A 14,421-nucleotide genomic window follows, 5' to 3' on the forward strand; every position below is an offset into this window, starting at 1 on the left:
TAGGGCGATTGTAATAGCACCACCTCATGGCTCTGCTGAGTCACTGATGGATTAATATAACTTGAAGCCGCGGTCCTCACCCTTTTTGGCACCAGGGTTCAGTTGCATGAGAGACGATTTTTCCACGGATGAGGAAGAGGGGATGGTTTCAGGATGTTTCAAGCACATTACATTTATCGTGTACTTTATTTTTATTGCATCAGATACACCTCAGATCATCGTTAGATTCCAGAGGTTGAGGACCCCAAAAAAGCACTTAGGACAGTACTGAATACCCACAGAGCCTAACACAGTGTTAGTTACTATTCTTAGGGTCTTGTTAGTTGCTCAGTCAGGTCCCACTTTTTACGACCCCATGGACTGTAGCCTGCCAGGCTCCTCCATCCATGGGATTTCCCAGGCAAGAATACTGGAGTGGATTGCCATTTCCTTCTCCAAGGTGTCTGCCTGACCCAGGGATTGAACCTGGATCTCCTGCATTGAAGGCAGATTCTTTACCATCTGAGCTACCTTATTTTATTATTGTTACTATTGTTGCTACAGAGTGAGTTCTCAGTAAGTGTGGGATGTTGTATTTTGTTCTGATGGTCACCATTAGTGTTGTTATTCTGCCACAAGATGATGGGTTGGAGGGGGCTCGTGTCTACGGCACTTTGCCCATGCTGGCACCCCCCGCCCCCCACTCCCTGGTGGCAGGTGCTGCAGGAGAAATTCTCAGAGTTCGCCAGCGAGACTGGCACGGCAGGGCGGGAGCGGCTGGCAGCCGTGAACCAGATGGTGGATGAGCTGATCGAGTGTGGCCACACGGCGGCGGCCACCATGGCCGAGTGGAAGGACGGGCTGAACGAGGCCTGGGCCGAGCTGCTGGAGCTTATGGGCACGCGGGCCCAACTGCTGGCTGCCTCTCGGGAGCTGCATAAGTTCTTCAGTGATGCCCGAGAACTCCAAGGACAGATTGAGGAGAAGCGGAGGCGACTGCCTCGCCTGACCACCCCGCCGGAGCCGAGACCCAGTGCCAGCTCCATGCAGCGGACCCTGCGCGCCTTTGAACATGACCTGCAGCTCCTTGTGTCCCAGGTCGGGGGCTGGTGGCCAGGAGGGGCTGGTGGGAGGGCCTGGCAGCATGGCCAAAGGACGGGGGCAGCAGTCCTGGCAAAAATCGGGCTGTGGACCACGTTGAAATTAGACAGTGGAATAGACAGAAAACAGACCACAGAACAGGGAGAAGTTATATGATGGGGCAGGTAGAAAATGGACTGATTGCATGGGGCGCAGAATCAAACAATGACAAGAAAAAAGCAGTATAGTATGCCTGATAGAAATCAGACAGTGTTTCCAAGGGAGGTTGGGCAGGGGTTCTTGTGAAAACTGCAGAGTGAATCTTACCCAAAGCCCGATGGAGAATCTAAAACGAATTGCAAGGAAGTTGAGAGAAATTTGGCTGCAAAGCAAATAGAAATTAGACCGCAGGTCTCTGATAGAAATCACATGATTTTCCCTGAAGAAATTTGATGGGGTTGGATCTCATGAATGGAAATCAGGGCTAATAGGAATCAGGGAGTGGATTTGATAAGAATTAGGAGGTAGATCTGAGAAACCAGGTGAAAAGGAAGCTGTGGGCCTCACAGGACACAAGCCACAGAACTGAAGGAAATAGGGTTGTAGGTCTAGTGGAAGGTAGAAATTGGACAATTGTTTTATATATATGATATGAAAGATTGTTAGAAGTCAAGCAGAGATTGATAGTCATTATGTGGTGGATCTGACACAAATATGATGGTCCTCTGAAAGAAGTCAAGTGGCTGAAACCATGGAGAGTGAGCAGTGACTAACTCACACAGCAGAGCTAGTGGAAATTGGATGGGAGACCTGCTAGTAATTGAACAGCGATCCTGAAGGACATTGGGTGATAGGGAGTGGTCTGAAAAAATTGGACAGCACGTCTAATAGATGTCAGGGTGAGGAAGGGTTTCCCGAAAGAAATTGCATGGGTCTGAAACAAGACAGAGGGGGGACCTGAAAAAGCGAGGTGGCAGACCCAATAGAAATAGAGCTCTCAGGTTAGAATTCAGACAGTGGACTGAAAGAAACCTGACGGTAGCTGTAAAAGAAGTCAGAATGCAGGTCAGTCACAGAAACATTAGGCAGCAGACATGAGAGAAATACGGTAGTGGGTCAAAAAGAAGTCAGAGAGTGTGAAGGTCAAAAAGAAAGCGGGCAGTGTCTAGGAATGGAACCCACTGGAATCTCAAGGGTGCAGGCTCCTTACTTCTTCAGGCTCTGCACCCAGTCTGCAGACGGGGGGTGGGGGCGAGGGTGGAGCCTGGATCCCCATGGAGGTCTGGTCCATGTGCTCATCAGGTACGGCAGCTGCAGGAGGGGGCAGCCCAGCTGCGGACGGTGTACGCGGGCGAGCACGCGGAGGCCATCGCCAGCCGGGAGCAGGAGGTGCTGCAAGGCTGGAAGGAGCTGCTGGCAGCCTGCGAGGACGCCCGCCTGCACGTGAGCTCCACGGCCGACACCCTGCGATTCCACAGCCAGGCCCGAGACCTGCTCTCCTGGATGGATGGCATCGCCGGCCAGATTGGGGCAGCTGACAAGCCCAGGTGCCCCTCTTCCCACCTCGGGTTTCCTCCCTGCCTCCGGGCAGCCACCCTCAGCCCCTCCACAGTCCCCGTCCCATAAAAAAAAAAAAAAAAAAAAAAATCACCATAGCCAATACCTGCGTGGCTTCTCTACCTGCCATGCATTGTTCTACAGGCTCCTCATGTGTGAAGACCCCTTGTCACGCCTGCCATGGAGCTCAGAGCACAGGGCCTCCTCTGCTTCTGTAGGGGTGTCACAGCATGGGATGGATTAAAGCCAGGATAGGGATGGGGAGGTGTATGTGGGGCTTGACCTAGTAGGCACTGACTTACTGCTCACATCATGGCTTGATGTGAGTATGCAGCAGAAGCCTCTCCCACAGTGGTTGGGAACCAGTGTCCTTCTGTCATCAGCCCTGACATGAGTTGCTGGGCCTTCTGCATCAAGCTACAAATGAGGAAAAGAGAGCTGAGAATACAACCAGAGGTTTTAGAGACTAAACCTGCACTCACATCCCTTTGGCTCAGTGGTCCAAACCTGTCTGCTAGGAGCTCTGAGAAAAGTAGTCCAGCAGTGTGTCCAGGAAAACAAGGTTGTAGAGAGTAGTGGATACATAGCATTGTTTCTGTGACTGTGAGGACTGGAGTCTGCATTCATTTACTCAGCAAATATTTATTGATGCCTACCGTATGCCAGAGGGCTTCCCAGGCAGTGCTAGTGGTGAAAGAGCCCGCCTGCCAACTCTGGAGACATAAGAGATGTGGGTTTGATCCCTGGGCTAGGAAGATCCCCTGGAGGAGGGCATGGCGACCCACTCCAGTATTCTTGCCTGGAGAATCCCACGGACAGAGGAGCCAGGTGGGCTACAGTCCATAGGGTCGCTGAGTCAGACACGACAGAAGCGACTTAGCGCACATGCACGCACGCACTGTATGCATGCAAGCTTAAGCCCCTGACCAGTGCAGCTTACGTTCTGAGGGAGGAATCAAGAAACAGATAAGTCAATAAACAAACACTTAATATTATTCCAGATAGTAATAAAAGAAAAATAAAGCAAAGTAAGGGGACCTGAGTGCAGTGATGGTGAGTCGGGTAAAGTTTTGGGGGAAGGGTCTTCCTGGTGAAAGGATCAGCAAGGGCAAAGGCCCTGAGGTAGGTTGTAGTTAGATATGTTTGCAGAAAAGCTAGATGATCATTGTGGCTGGACAGAGTGAGTGAGCGGGAGAGTGGAAGGTGGTAGGAAATGAGCTTAGAGGGACAGTAGCATGGTGCGGGCTTCCCATATGGCGGTTAGTGCTAAAGCATCCACCTGCCAGTGCAGGAGACACAGGAGACATGGGCTGGATCCCTGGGTCAGAAAGATCCCCGGAGTAGGAGCTGGCACCCCATTCCAGTATTCTGGCCTGGAAAATTCCGTGGGCAGAGGAGCCTGGCAGACTGCAGTCCATGGGGCCTCAAAGAGACATGACTGAGTGCTGGGCGTGGTGAGGAGTTTGCCTTTTTTTGGAGTGAAATGGGAGCCACCGGAGAGTTTAGAGCAGGAGGAGAGGGTGATGTGATATGGTGTATATTTGAGAAAGATCAATCCAGGTGCTTGTGGGAAGTGAGAGTGTGGAGAGCCAGGATCGAAGCAGGCAGGCTGCTCAGGAGGCTTCTGCCATCATCCAGGGCACAAGGTGACGTTGGCTTGACCCAGGGTGGCGGCTGAAGAAATGGGAAGAAGTGATCGATTTTAGGAAAAAATGGAAAAACTTTTTATTATGAGAAATTTCAACTCTCCACTGAAGTAACAGTAACAGAGGGAACCCACGGGTGTACAGTGAATACCCAGCCAGTCTTCGTCTATGTACTCCCCTCCGCCCCCTCCACCCTAAGCTATTTTAAAACAAATACCAGATTTCGTATCATTTCACAGAGTATATTTTAAAACATTTTTTAAAGATTTTTTAGAAAATTTATTTATGGCTGCACTGGGTCTTCGTTACTGCAGGCTTTCTCTAATTGTAGCGAGCAGGGGCTACTCTCTAGCTGCAGTGTGCAGGCTTCTCATTGCAGGGGCTTCTCTTGTTGCAGAGCATGGGCTCTAGGCGCATGGTTCAGTAGCTGCAGCTCATGGGCTCTAGAAATCTAGCTCTGTAGTTGTGGCACACAGGCTTATTTGCCTGAAGGCATGTGAGATCTTCCTGGACTGAGGATTGAACCTGTATCCCCTGCATTGGCAGGCAGATTCTTCATCACTGGACCATCAGGGAAGTCCATTTCACAGAGTATGTTTTAAAGTTATAAATGTCCAGTCTTGACTGATGGATTAGGTTCTGGAGCTGAGGGGAAAAAGAGGAGTTATAGATGAATAATGGGTGAATTTATTGAGGTAGAGAATTTCGGGGAGGGTACATTCAGGAGACGGGAGAATCAGGGAGACTCTTCTAGGCATACTAAGTCTTAGGTAGGAATTGTTACAATGTGGATGATCAGAAATAAATTTGAACATATTCAACATTAAATCTTTTTTTTTTTTTTTTTGGTCACACTGCATGGCTTCTGGGATCCTAGTTCCCTGACCAGGGATTGAACACAGGTCCTCAGCAGTGAGAGTGTGGAATCCTAACCACTGGGCTGCCAGGAAAGTCCCTGGACGTATTAAGCCTTCTAGGGCTATACTTGTTGACTGATGGAACCTTCAGAAATTTGGAATTTGTTTTGGCCATATAACAGTTTAGAATGGTCAATAATTATACAACACACGCCACAAATATGATCCACATATATAATTTAAGATTTTATTGTAACCACGTTAGAAAAAGTAAAAAGAAGCAAGTGAAAATTCATTTTAGTAATTCATTTTATTTAACCCGTTTATGCGTGCATGTGTGCTAAGTTGCTTCAGTCATGTCCGACTCTTTGAGATGCTATGGACTGTAGCCTGCCAGCCTCCTCTGTCTGTGGGATTCTCCAGGCAAGAATACTGGAGTGGGTTGCCATGCCCTCCTCCAGGGGATCTTCCCAACCCAGGGATCGCCCGTGTTTAAGTTTCCTGCATTAACACGCAGATTCTTCACCACTAGCGCCACCTGGGAAGCCCTTTACTTAACCAAGGATACTCTAAATATGATTACTTGAGCATGAAGTGAATATTAAAATTATTGAGATATTTTTCCTTCATTTTTTATACTAAATCTTCAAAGTATGGTGTCTGCTTGACTCTTGAACACATCTCAAGTCAGAGTAGCCACATTTCAAGTGCTTGACTGCCATATGTCTGGTGGTTACCCTCTGGGACAGCACAGACTTAGAATCACGGGCTAGTGGAAGCTTCAGAAGTATAGCTTTAGAGGATTAGAAAAATTGGATCTTGAAATTCTCAGAATCACCAAAGTGGGACATTTTAGCACTCTGGGAGAAGTCGGAATCATTGAATCAGTGAAGAAGGTTGGCCCCTCAGAACCTGGTTGTGGGAGGTGGGCGGGGGGAGCACCAGCCTGGGGGATCTGGGCTCATCACAAGAAGTGTATGTGGGGTGGGCTGAGGGAGGCGGCCCGTGGCTCAGATCCTTACCCGCCACCCACTGTAGGGACGTGTCATCGGTGGAGGTGCTCATGAACTACCACCAGGGCCTGAAGACTGAACTGGAGGCCCGGATGCCAGAGCTGACAGCGTGTCAGGAGCTGGGGCGCTCTCTGCTGCTCAACAAGAGTGCCGTGGCTGACGAGGTGGGAGGGGCGGGGCTTCCCCTTTGTCCTCTGTGCCCATTAGGGTGGCAGGCCAACCCTGATGCCTCTCCCAACCACCTGCCACTCCCAGATCCAGGCGCAGCTGGACAAGCTGGCGACCAGGAAGGAGGAAGTGTCGGATAAGTGGGACCGCCACTGGGAGTGGCTGCAGCAGAGTGAGTGTGGGCCCAGACACACGGGGCTCAAGGGCACAAGGACATCATGCCCCAGCGTGTCAGGAAATGCCCAGAGGGTGACAGTCATGCTTGCATACCCCATGGGTCCCCAGCGGCAAACATGAAGGCCTGGGCGAGTGGACAAGGGGGCTGCCCTGGCACTGACTCCCAACACCTAGGGGAGAAGCTGGTGTCCTCAGAAATAGCCCAGCCCTTCACCTTCCTGCAAAGCCCAAAGTGGCCAGGGCTGGGATGGAGGAAGCCAGAGCGGGTGTGGAAGGCCAGAGAAAACAGCCCCCAGGTAGGGCCCCCGGGTGCCCCCAGCACCCTTCCCCTGAATGTCTCTCCTCAGTGCTGGAAGTGCACCAGTTTGCCCAAGAGGCAGTGGTGGCCGATGCCTGGCTGACGGCCCAGGAGCCGCTTTTGCAGAGCCGGGAGCTGGGCAGCAGCGTGGACGAAGTGGAACAGCTTATCCGGCGACACGAGGCCTTCCGCAAAGCGGCCGCAGCCTGGGAAGAAAGGTTCAGCTCTCTGCGGCGCCTGACCACGGTCAGCACCCCATTTCCTGCCCCGGACCCCACCCCCGCACGGTCCCACATCCATCTCTCTATATGAGAGAAACACATGGGCCAATACACAGCCTCCACGCTGTGTTGAATGAGGGCTGAGACAGACCATCACCGTGTTTCCAGTCCTGGGGGTGAGGGGAGCTTTGAAGGGAGAGGGGACAGACTGTCACCTGTCCCAGTGACAGTCCGGGGCTAGGATGGGGGAAGCACAGGGGAACTTGAGAGCCCAGAAGCACTTGTCCTGGCCTGGGAGGAGTCTGATCTGATACTTGAAGAATGACGAGATCATTGTAATAAAAGTCTCAAGATCCTGAAGGAAGGAGGCAGTGGGTGGGAGCGAAAAGGCACCTACAGAAAGCGATGATTTAATCAGTTATTAAATGAGCGCTAGGTGCTTGCTGGAGAAAATAGGAATTAAGCTTCTAGCCAACCCTGCTTTTTCACTGATAAGAACCAATAAACTGGGCGGTGAGGCAGACGACCCAGAGCCACCTTCCCAGTCCCCACCTCCACCCTGCCCCTCCACTGGAGCCTGGCCCCTCTGTCCCCAGATTGAGAAACTCAAGGCAGAACAGAGCAAGCAACCGCCCACCCCACTCCTGGGGCGCAAGTTCTTTGGAGACCCTACGGAACTGGCGGCCAAGGCCGCGCCCCTGCTGCGGCCAGGGGGCTATGAGAGGGGCTTGGAGCCCCTGGCCCGCCGGGCGTCGGACACGCTCTCCGCCGAGGTGCGGACCCGGGTGGGGTACGTGCGGCAGGAGCTCAAGCCGGAGCGCCTCCAGCCGCGCATCGACAGGCTGCCCGAGGTCCCGGGGAGGGTGGAGCCTACGGCCCAGCCGGCGGCACCAGAGGACGCCGCTGAGACCCCCGGGACCCCTGCGGTAGTCGCAGCGGAGCAGGTCCGGCCGCGGCCCGAGCGGCAGGAGTCAGCTGATCGCGCGGAGGAGCTGCCCAGGAGGCGGCGGCCCGACCGGCAGGAATCGGCCGATCAAGCTGAGGAGGCTGCGCGGAGGCGGCGGCCAGAGCGGCAGGAGTCAACGGAGCATGAGGTGGCACACAGCCTTACCCTGGGCCGCTACGAGCAGATGGAGAGGCGGCGGGAGCGGCGGGAGCGGCGGCTGGAGCGGCAGGAGTCTAGCGAACAGGAGATGCCCATCAGAGGAGACCTGGCCAAGGGGTGAGGCCTAGGGAGTGAAGGAAGGGGGACAAGGAGAGCTCCTGGAGTCGCGCAGGCCCAGAGGCGAGGGTTCAGAATTGCCTAGCTCCCTGGATACATTCGTGGTACCCATTGAACAGAGATGTAAACTGAAAGAGGCTGAAAGAGGGTAGGAGTCCTGCCTAACAACCCACAGTGGCAGTGGCTTCCTTCAGGTGCAGGTTGTCAGGTACCGGGTCCTGACCCCTGCATCAAATCCCCTGGGTGACCCTGAGCAAGGATTTCATCCTCTCTGCATCTCAGTTTCTCCACGGGGCTAACGGTGGAACCATCACCTCTCTGATTGGAGTTAAGATCCTTCATCACCATCTCCACCTTATAAACTGGGAGATTTTATGGATGGAGCAATTGAGGCTCAGAGAGGGCAATTCACTCAGTTTGGGTGAAACAGGACCAGAACCCAGAGCTTTCAGAATCCAGAATTAATGAGAATGTGTCATGTGGATCACTTCAATCAGCCGTGTCCCCAGAAAGAGGCCTTTGGTCAAAGACGTTTCAGTGACAGTGATTTCCAGACCCCTTTTAAATTCTGTATTTCATGAACACTGGCCAAGCGCCCACTCTGTGTGTGGTATGTGCTAGGGAGAGCAATGACCCAACCAGCTTCAGCCCTGCTTTCATGTGGCTCACAGTCCAGTGGGAGAAACAGATTTGTCACCAGAGAGTATGACGCAGAGTGACCAGGGGCTGGGAGGGGGCAAATCCAGGGAGCCTGAAAGCTTAGGGGATGGGTGGAAAAAGGCAACAGTGTGTTCAAAGGCTTGAAGGCACCGGTTTGCATTTTGGTCTTTGTGTTGCTTAAAACTCAAGAGGGCAGAGAGGTTCCTTCGTCCACCTCACAGACACAGTGCTGAGCACCCATGGTATGTAAGGCAGACAGCCAAGACAGGCAGCTGCGGAAGTGGACAGGGACCTGGCCTCTCAGGCTAAGATGTGGAGGCTCCTCCAGCCAGCCAGGCTGGTCTCTGGGAGAAGGCATCCCAGTCCCAGTGAATCTTTCTGCACCCTGCCCCCAGGAAGGCCACCCTGGCTGACATTGTGGAGCAACTGCAGGAGAAAGAGGCAGGCCCAGGGCTCCCTGTTGGGGTAAGTTGAGCCTCGGCATGGGTGGGGGTATGGGGGCCCCTCTCAGAGCAGGAATTAGGATTCCAGAAACACAGGAGCCTAGCCCTGCCCCCTGTCTGAACTGTGCAGAGAGACTCTTGGGATGGACAGCGGCCCTGAGACACCTACCACAATCTGAAATTTTCTCCCTTAGAAAGATGAGGCCACCGACCTAAGAGATTCCTACCACCCTACACAACACACAGATTCCAGACTTTCCACATTTGTCCTAGACCCTTTCCTCTAAGCACAGCAGGAGTCTCAATATTCCTTACTGACAACGATACACAAACAAAGAAGGCCCCGGATTCCTTCTATAGATAGATGGGACACCCACCTGCCCGTATCCCCACCTCCATAGGACCAGAGCCCTTACCCCCAAGATCTAGAGGGATTCCAAACATAAGAGTCCTGACAGGCCCACTCCCAAGATCCGGGGAGCCCTTAAGCGTTGGGACTCCAACCCTGAGGTCCTCCCAGACTCGCCTCCAAGACAGATGGCCCTGCAGACAGATGGGACCCCCCAGGCCCGTGAGTTCCCCCAGACAGATGGCCCCCCACGCCCCACTATGGACAGCACCCCTCTTCCCCCTCCCTTCACACAGCCTTCGCTGCCTCAGCCTCGCGAACTTCCCCCCGGCCGCCTGCCCAACGGGCTTGAGCCGCCCGAGCGGACACCTCGGCCGGACCGGCCGCGGGCGCGGGACCGGCCCAAGCCGAGACGGCGGCCGCGGCCCCGAGAGGGTGGTGAGGGCGGGGGAAGCCGGCGCTCGCGCTCCGCCCCGGCCCAGGGCGGCTCCGCCCCCGCGCCTCCACCACCGCCCACTCATACAGTGCAGCACGAGGGCTTCCTGCTGCGCAAGCGCGAGCTCGACGCTAACCGCAAGTCGTCCAACCGGTGAGCGTGTGGGCGGGGCTTTGGAAGGCGGGTCCCAAGCGCAGTGTCCAATGAATGAATAGGTGGGCCTGGAGAGGGGGTGGGGCCAAACTCTAGGGCGCCCAACCCGTGGTGGGGTAGGTGGGGCCTGAGAAGGGGGCCTTAACTTCAAAGAGTCAAGCAATGAACCGGAGAAGCGGGGCTTAAGGTTAGTGTGACCAATGGGAGCCGGCGGAGCTTAGATGGGACGGGACCTGAAGAAGACGTTATTGCTACTCAAGTCTCAGATCAACCAACCCAAGAGTTAACTAGTGCTAACAGCAAACTAGATGTGGGGTCTAGTCAAGAGGGTTCTCAAGATCTGTGAGGTGGAGCCTGGAGAGGTCCTTCAGCCAATGAGTAGGGTGGGTTAATTTATTTCAGTTCAGATTGCGGAAGGGTCTGATAAGGGGCTGATCCCAAACTAAGGAGTGGGGGCACCTCATATAGGTTTCCTTCCGGATGGGGGGGCCTGACAGTGATGTGTCTACTCTTGGGAGTCCAGCTCAGGGCTGTTCAACTCTTTTTTGTCCAACTGGGAGTCAGAATCTAGGGAGAGGTGGAGCCCAAAAGGGAAGAGTTGAACAAGCAGAATGAGTTGGGCGGAACAGATTGAGGTTTTGTCTGTGGGGTCTGGAGTTAGTCTTTCCTCCTTGTGCTGAGACCAAGGGGCACCTTGGGGGTATTTTGCTTGTGGGAGACTTCCTCCTCGGTTGGGGCTTTGGTTGAATGGGGAGATAAGAATTCCTCTTTTCAGACATAGGCTAGTAGATCAGCCCTTCAGGGGATTTGGGGATGAGGGTGAACAGGGGTGGAGGAGTAGCAAGGAGCATGCCCAAGCAAAGGCTTGTGGAGGAGACAGCTTAAGTGTTGCCTTCAGGAACTTCAGTGTGGGAGGGGATGAGGAAGAGCAGTTCCAGCAGGGGCCAGTCTGGGCAAAGGCTTGGTTCCCAGAGACTGGGACACTCCTCTCAGCTTCACAATTGCCATAAGGAAGCGTACTCCCGGCGTGTGGCTCAACTAGGGCAAAGGCCCAGAGGGAGGAAGACTCAGGCATATTCAGCCCCCGAAGGGTATCAATGAAGAATACCCAGGCAGAGTGCTTTGACTCTGCCTTGAGCCCCATCTCATTGCCCCAGGTCATGGGTGAGCCTGTACTGCGTGCTCAGCAAGGGGGAGCTGGGTTTCTACAAGGACGCCAAGGGCCCGGCATCCGGGGGCACACACGGCGGGGAGCCACTGCTCAGCCTGCACAAGGCCACCAGCGAGGTGGCTAGTGACTACAAGAAAAAGAAGCACGTCTTCAAGCTCCAGTGAGCCCCGTCAATGGGCGAGCGGGAGGGTCCCAGACCCAGCTTCCCCCTCCCAACAATACCCTGCTCCCCTGGAGGACCGTCAGTAGATGGGTGGATGGGTGGGCTGTGCCCCTAGTCCTGGAGCCCCCAAGTCTTGTGTCCTCTCCCACAGGACCCAGGACGGCAGCGAGTTTTTGCTCCAGGCTAAAGATGAGGTGAGATCCGATCGTTTCTCTCCCTATTCCAACCTCAGGAGCCAGCTGGCTGGCTGGCTGGCTGGCTCCTGGCCCTGAGTGATGGGTCTACGAAGAGGGAAAGTGCAAGCCAGAGTTACCTGGGCTGAATGGGCAAGCCCATGGCAACGAGATTTCAGAAGTTCCTAGCCTAACTGTGGGAGATGGAGAATCAGAAGCGCTGCCTGGAGGCCCCAGGATAAAGTCCAACCTCCTTGCTTTGGCTTCTGAGATGAGACTGAAAAGTTAGGAGGGCATTAGCTTAAAAAAAAAAAAAAAAAAGATGAACTGCAAGTACAAGGAAACAGAGGTACAGAATTGCAAAAGGTTAAGTGTGCTGAAGGACAGTTCAAGGAAGAACGTTATTAGAAAGGTTCCCTGAGGCTGGATCTCTAAGGACACTGCGGGTCATTCAGGGAAGTCTGGCATTTATTCTAAGTACACTAGAGAGGGACTTCCCTGGCAATCAAGTGGTTAGAACTCTGCTTTCACTGCTGAGGGCTGGGGTTCAATCCCTGGTCAGGAAACTAAGATCCCACAAGCTGTGCAGCACAGCAAAAACAGAACAACAAACAAAAAAACAATTCTAAGGGCACGAGGAGGCCGTGGCAGAGTTTTGAGCAAAGGAAGGCTGCAGTGCTGCATAAGAAAGATCCCTTTGGCTACCAGTGTGCAGGGTAGATTGGAGAGGGTGAATGGAGGAGTGAGGCACAGGAGTGGGCCGGGCAGGGACCTGGGCGGGAGAGCACAAGGCTGGGAGGGGTCGAGGAGGCAGGTGAGAGAGAGGAATGTGAGCAGGCCTTGGGACTGGGGCTAAGGGGAAAGGCAAGGGGAGGAGGAACAGGCACAGAGGTGGTTTGAAGAGATGTTGAAAATAGTAACACTTGCTACCCATTCATCTTCCCAAGAGGCTATGAAGTAGGCCTTTATTCTCTTTTATTTATCTTTAAAATGGAAATAGTTTTCCATCATTGGGTTACTGTGAGAATTAAATAAGTTGATACAAGTAGAATACTTACTAAGCTGGGAAATTTAGTGTCTGCTGATATTATTGCTTCTTGTTGTTTATCTCTATAGTGGGAGTTAGATATAATCCAATTGCATTGGATTAAGTGAGTTGATCCACAGCAGTGCTTAGAACAGTGTGTGTGTGTGTTAATCACTCAGTCGTGTCCGACTCTTTTGTGACCCCACGGACTGACTATCCCCTGCTAGGCTGCTCTGTCCATGAAATTCTCCAGGCAAAAATATTGGAGTGGGTTGCCATTCCCTTCTCCAGGGGATCTTCCCAACCCAAGGGATCGAACCCAGGTCTCCTGCATTGCAGAGGGATTCTTTACTGTCTGAGCCACTAAGGAAGAGCTAGGCACAAAATAAGTACTAAGTAACTATTTACTTCATCATCGTTGTTGTTGTTTTTATTATTACCCCGTTTAATAGATGAGGAAGCTGAGGTTCAGAGTGGGCAGTCAGATTCCAGACTCATCTATTACTCAGTCTCCTCTCTTCCAAATATAGTCTATATGCCCTATTTCTCTCTCCAGGAGGAGATGAACGGCTGGCTGGAGGCTGTGGCTGCGTCGGTTGGGGAACACGCCGAGATCGCCCGCTGGGGCCAGACACAACCCACCACGTCGTCCACAGACGAGGGCAACCCCAAGCGGGAGGCAGGGGAGCGCAGGGCCAGCGGGCGCCGGAAGTGACTTCCCACCTCCTCGACCCTCCTCCCCGCACCGTGGGCACAAAGACACTTTCTCTTCCGTAGGGGCGGGAGCCCCTAGTCCCACTAACACTGAGGATGCGCCATGACCGGCACTGGAAAGGAGGGGACTTCTCCTGCACCCCCAAGAAATGGTGGGGGGATTGCTGCCCCTATAGCCATATCTCGGCCCCTTCCCGCTCGCCACCCCCACCCCAGGTGCTGGGGCTCTATTATTTTTATGCAATAACTGAGCTTGGGGGGGCGGGGAGCGGGTAAAGGGCCAGCTGAGCCAAGCCCCCTGCCCCACGAAGCTGGGGTGGTAGGGGCGATAATTCCCGTCCCCACCCTCCGCCCTAGGGACGGGCATGGGGGCGCTGGTGAGGTCCCCTGGACCATCCAGGGTGCTAGGGGGTGGGGAGGGGACGCCCCCTCCCCGCCTTTACCTCACTTCCAATGCTGCCTTGATCTCTGTCTGGGAAGGGGGCGTGAAAGGGGCCCTAGCCTCCGCACTCCGCTGTCTCAGAGCCATGCGGTAATTCCTTAGTTTATTTTTGCAAAACGTCGACCTCCTCCTCCCCTGCCCCGCATCCGCGAAGGCTTTTAATGGGAGGGGCGTCAAAGCTCAAAACTGTCTTCCTCTCTCCTCCCCCCTCCAGTTGTAAATACGACATGGTGAGGGGAGGGGCGAGGGGAAGCCCTCCCCCCCTGCATGCTTCTGGCTGGAGCACCTCCCTGGGGAGTGGGGGAACTGGGTTGTGGGCAGCCCCCATGGCCACCTAGAGAAGCCACTGGTCCAGGGGTGAGGAGAGGTGTGGCAGGCGCACACTCTATGTACCTATAATAAATCTTTTGGCTTTGACGGTCTAAGCGGGTTTGTTCGCGTTTCATGGGCTGCACCCAGGAGGATTGGGTGG

General features: G+C 53.9%; 1 protein-coding gene across 3 annotated transcripts in view; it reads left to right on the top strand.

Annotated features, from left to right (window-relative positions):
• The window catches only part of SPTBN4 (spectrin beta, non-erythrocytic 4), a 78,625-nt gene extending 64,259 nt beyond the window's left edge, over nucleotides 1-14,366 (top strand). The window contains exons 26-36 of one of the 3 annotated variants that reach the window (XM_043899189.1): nucleotides 697-1,077; nucleotides 2,362-2,606; nucleotides 6,158-6,296; nucleotides 6,388-6,472; nucleotides 6,825-7,021; nucleotides 7,593-8,218; nucleotides 9,274-9,343; nucleotides 9,967-10,259; nucleotides 11,417-11,590; nucleotides 11,745-11,787; nucleotides 13,350-14,366. In XM_043899189.1, the coding sequence (XP_043755124.1) occupies nucleotides 697-1,077; nucleotides 2,362-2,606; nucleotides 6,158-6,296; nucleotides 6,388-6,472; nucleotides 6,825-7,021; nucleotides 7,593-8,218; nucleotides 9,274-9,343; nucleotides 9,967-10,259; nucleotides 11,417-11,590; nucleotides 11,745-11,787; nucleotides 13,350-13,508 (2,412 nt within the window). In that variant the 3' untranslated portion in view covers nucleotides 13,509-14,366. Of the gene's footprint in view, nucleotides 1-696; nucleotides 1,078-2,361; nucleotides 4,614-6,157; nucleotides 6,297-6,387; nucleotides 6,473-6,824; nucleotides 7,022-7,592; nucleotides 8,219-9,273; nucleotides 9,344-9,966; nucleotides 10,260-11,416; nucleotides 11,591-11,744; nucleotides 11,788-13,349 lie in introns of those variants that run through there. The other 2 variants (XR_006340562.1, XM_043899190.1) reach the window with 2 other exon arrangements.
• Nucleotides 14,367-14,421: the final 55 nt, after the last annotated feature.

This window comes from Cervus elaphus, chromosome 4, assembly GCF_910594005.1.
Source record: "Cervus elaphus chromosome 4, mCerEla1.1, whole genome shotgun sequence".
Taxonomy (NCBI): Eukaryota; Metazoa; Chordata; class Mammalia; order Artiodactyla; family Cervidae; genus Cervus; species Cervus elaphus.